The sequence below is a fragment of the Trachymyrmex septentrionalis genome, unplaced genomic scaffold (genome assembly GCF_001594115.1).
Source record: "Trachymyrmex septentrionalis isolate Tsep2-gDNA-1 unplaced genomic scaffold, Tsep1.0 scaffold107, whole genome shotgun sequence".
NCBI lineage: Eukaryota > Metazoa > Arthropoda > Insecta > Hymenoptera > Formicidae > Trachymyrmex > Trachymyrmex septentrionalis.
The window spans coordinates 346,243-350,354 of NW_017304196.1; the positions used below are offsets into that span (position 1 = coordinate 346,243).

At 31.1% G+C, this 4,112-nt stretch overlaps 1 protein-coding gene across 1 annotated transcript; it reads right to left on the reverse strand.

The window, feature by feature from the left end:
- Nucleotides 1-389: 389 nt before the first annotated feature.
- LOC108746830 (esterase E4-like) lies at nt 390-3,387 on the reverse strand. The gene is made up of 8 exons (XM_018483845.1): nt 3,157-3,387; nt 2,383-2,677; nt 2,062-2,247; nt 1,767-1,969; nt 1,340-1,496; nt 872-1,192; nt 633-777; nt 390-559 (listed from the first exon to the last, which is right to left on the reverse strand). Exons 1-8 carry the CDS (start codon nt 3,289-3,291, stop codon nt 412-414), a joined length of 1,590 nt encoding a protein of 529 aa, XP_018339347.1. The 5' UTR covers nt 3,292-3,387; the 3' UTR covers nt 390-411.
- Between the last annotated feature and the right edge of the window lie 725 nt (nt 3,388-4,112).

Here is a 4,112-nt window from a genome sequence, read left to right on the forward strand (position 1 = left end):
AATATAAATATATATATATATAATAGACAAAAGCTCGCGCTTATGTGTGTGTGTGTGTGTATTGTGCTTTGTGTGCTCAAATAATAAATATGTAAGCTGAAAAAAAAATTTATTTTAACTAAACACATTTAGTTGTTTTGGGATTTGGTCAACTCAACAAATTTTATTTGATTGAATTCAATCGTAGTTTGCTTAACAAACTGTTCAACTTCAATATTAAGTAAACGGAACGTATATAAATTCAATTAAATAAAATTTATTGAGTTAAGCAAATCTGCAAATAACTAAATGTGTTTATTTAGTTGAACAGTTTGTTAAATTTTTTTTTCAGTGTATATATTGTATATATATTTTAAAGACTTATTGCTTAGGGAATTTCGCACTGCTCAGTATACTGTATTTGCAAAATTTTTACTCCACCTCTTTGGCCAATGTATTGTCATAATTAGTGATGGTTAATAGTTGAAGATCATCATTGATATCCAAATAGTTAAAAAAATTCACTGTTGCTGGTGTCCAACTAGTAGTTACATACTGATCTAAGACAGGTGTAGGATGTCTAAAAACAAAAAATATTTTTATCTTGCTTTTTCAACAATATCTGTATATATTACAAAACTTATGATAGTTACCCTGTCTTTGCAAAATTGGTCCACATTGTTGTAAGAATTTCTAATATTTTTCGATCTTTTGTATTTATTGCCGGCGGAGCAGGATTATTAGCTTTGCAACTAGGTTGATAAAAAAGATATGACATATCGTCAGTATGAGAAGTTCCTGAAAAAAATCCCATTATGTTAAAATTATAAAGTAAGTAGACAAAAGTAGTAGTTTTCAATCAAGAGTTTTATAAATTGAATAACTCATATACCAGTCAATTTATTCCCCAAAACCTTCGTTAGAGTCATCTGATCGCCAATGTAGGAAAATTTGTAAAAATAAGTCGGTGCATGCTTCCTTTTCCTTCGCATATCCACAAAATCTTCAATAGGAATATTAAAATGCAGATCACTCAAAAATCGTATAATAGATGGGATACTGTCTGCAGTAAATTCAGATTTATCATTAAAATATTTTTCTTTAACTTGTTTAGTTAATCGTTCTATTTTTGAAGAGTTTTTCGAGTTTGTAAAATTTTCTACGAATAGAGGTAGATCCGCATACATTGTCTTCAAATTGTTTTCGCTGATGTCTATTAACAGATAACGATCTCTATGAATTTAAAAAAATTCAAAACTATTGAAAATTATATATATATATATATAAAAAATTATATGATATTTAGTATAAATACGATATTTAGTATAAATAAATTTACTAATATTGTTAATTTTAATACCTCTAAGGAAAAAGATATATTCATCAGAAGTAGCACCAATCATAATTGGTATATTATTGCCACCGTCAAGTAACTGAGAGAGGGGACATGGAAGAAAAGGTGTTTTTGCTTTATCGTCGATTGTAGGTCCAAATGGGACAAAAAGAGTGCGCGCCATCTACAAAACATTCGTCTTGAATTAATAATAGTTAACAATAACAGTGTTATCCGTAACATTTATGGTAAATCTCCAGATCAGGGGACCCCCCTCTCTCTCCCAATGACCTTGACCTTGACAACATATATCAAAATCAAGGTCATTGGAGGGTCTCCTAATCTAAAGATTTACCACATTTATATTTAAAATTAATAAATTTTTACATTTAATCGAGGCATTAGAATAATTTAATTTTTCTTTAATTCAAAATAAAAAATATATAATTCTCACCTCTGGAGTGAGAACCGTATATTGAGCTTGGACAATTTCAGCAAAGGATTTTGTTCTGAGAAACTCAACAATTGTTTTAGGATCTTTAGAATCGTTGCCAAGTTTAGATGCAAGTTTAAAAGAATTGGCTTCTGGTTGATTTCTTATTGTCGCCCAATCACATGTAGCTACACCACTCTGAAGAATAGCTTTTTGGAAGAGACCTAGAGAGATATACGAATGTGTATGCGTGAGATATGAATATTGATGTGTGCGAAATATTTCATTTTTAAACGAAATATATATATTATTATACCTTTAGATAACGGTGATAACGTTAATAAATGCGTGGAAGTGCTACCTGCACTGACACCAAAAACAGTGATATTATTTGGATCTCCGCCAAAAACATCAATATTTTTTTTTATCCATTTTAATGCGGCAACTTGATCTTTCAAACCTTGGTTTCCACTTGCTACTTCATGGCCGAGATTCAAAAAACCTTAAAAAATAAAATATTTCGAATGTGTATCGCGTTAAACGTGCATATTCTGCTCTGTATCTTTTACAGATATACGATAAAAAATTTTCATACTTCAAGAGATAGGTTCTCTTGGAAATCTCTTACAAATCTTACCAAAAGCACCAAGTCTATAGCTTATGGCCACTAAAATGACACCTTTTGTTAGAAGATAATCAGGTCGTACGTTAGTATCATTACCAGAACCCCAAAGATAACCCCCACCATGAATCCAAACCATAACTGGATTTCCTGTTTTCCGATAAATATCATCCGGTACGTAAATATTAAGATAAAGACAATCTTCGCCGCCGATGACCTCTCCAGTCATTTCATTCATCTGTGCGCAAATATCGCCAGCATTTTTAGAAGCATCTCGAATACCTTCCCAGTGAGCAGGAGGTTCGGGATCCTAATTTTGAACAATTAATAGTAAAATACTATTAATATCAAATAATGACAGTTTATATCGCAATAATTACAAAATAATTATAAAATCAATTAACTATTATTTTGTTCGTATACAAGCAGAATAATTGCAAAATGTATTAGAATAATTAAATATTTTTTAACCCTGATGGAAAAATTTCGCTGAAATTATTCCACATTTTGGAACACTTTTTGGCAAAATTTCAGAGAAATTTCAAAGTAATTTCAGTTCAGTTTTAACAATTTTTCAGTATGTTAGCTGAAAAATCCACTTTCAATAAAATTTCAATAAATTTTTAGCAATTTCGCTGAAATGTTTCAAAATGTGGAATAATTTCAGCGAAATTTTTTTATCAGGGGATACAGTAAATAAAAATAAATCAGAAATTATTTAGATTCTCTCTCTCTCTCTCTCTCTCTCTCTCTCTCTCTCTCTCTCTCTCTCTCGATAAATAAATTTACCTTAAATCTCAATCCGTGCATTGGTGGAGCAGCGAAGGGTATGCCTTTGAAAGAGAGATAACGAGAACCAAGGACATTTTCTTCAAAGATTCCTTGTAGTTTGCCTTGTTTCACAGTCACTATTGGTCTATCCATAATGGAACAAGGATAAAATTGTCTACTTCGTACAGAGTTATACTCAATAGTCAAAACGCGTAAATTTACACGTAACTTTACGTGACGGTCGGTATTAAACTGAGTCAAATTGCTGCTGACACGTTATTTTATAACGCTGTTATTCCAGATTGTTCTCGAAACTTGGAGAATTTGGTACACGGAAGTTACGCAATAAATGGAACGATCTAGAATCATAACGTTTCTTGTTTCGTTAAAATATAAATTTGTATCTCTTTACACATTCTAATTGGCCGCCTTGTTCATAGAAGCTTCAATTATTCGCTGTGTAAAGGCAAGTTGAGTTGACTTTAGCGCTCTGTCTTTATTGGCGTAATGTCTGCATGATGTATTGTACGCGAGATTCGGCGCGACATCCAAACTTATCCCGTTCCGATCTTCTAAAATATTACTAGCTTTTATAATTAATCATTTCAAAAGTATCTTAAACATTTATATATATATCATTATTCGATATTTATAGTCCACTTGGCCCAATGTTGCATTCACAATCATTATTCGGGTCATATACATACATACATATATATATATATATGTATATATATATATATATATACCATCTTAAGATTCTATACAACCAATAAATTAAATGGCCATACGCCCATACAACGTCTCAATATCATACTTAAAACGTTCTTTTGCAAGATCGAGCTATGGATATCGGCTTTTGTTGATGAATGTATTATCTAACGTACTTGTCATATCTTGCAAGGTATTATTCATCATTAATGGTTTGTCATATATGTATATATGTATATATATACAGCTGTGCGCCCCCCCCC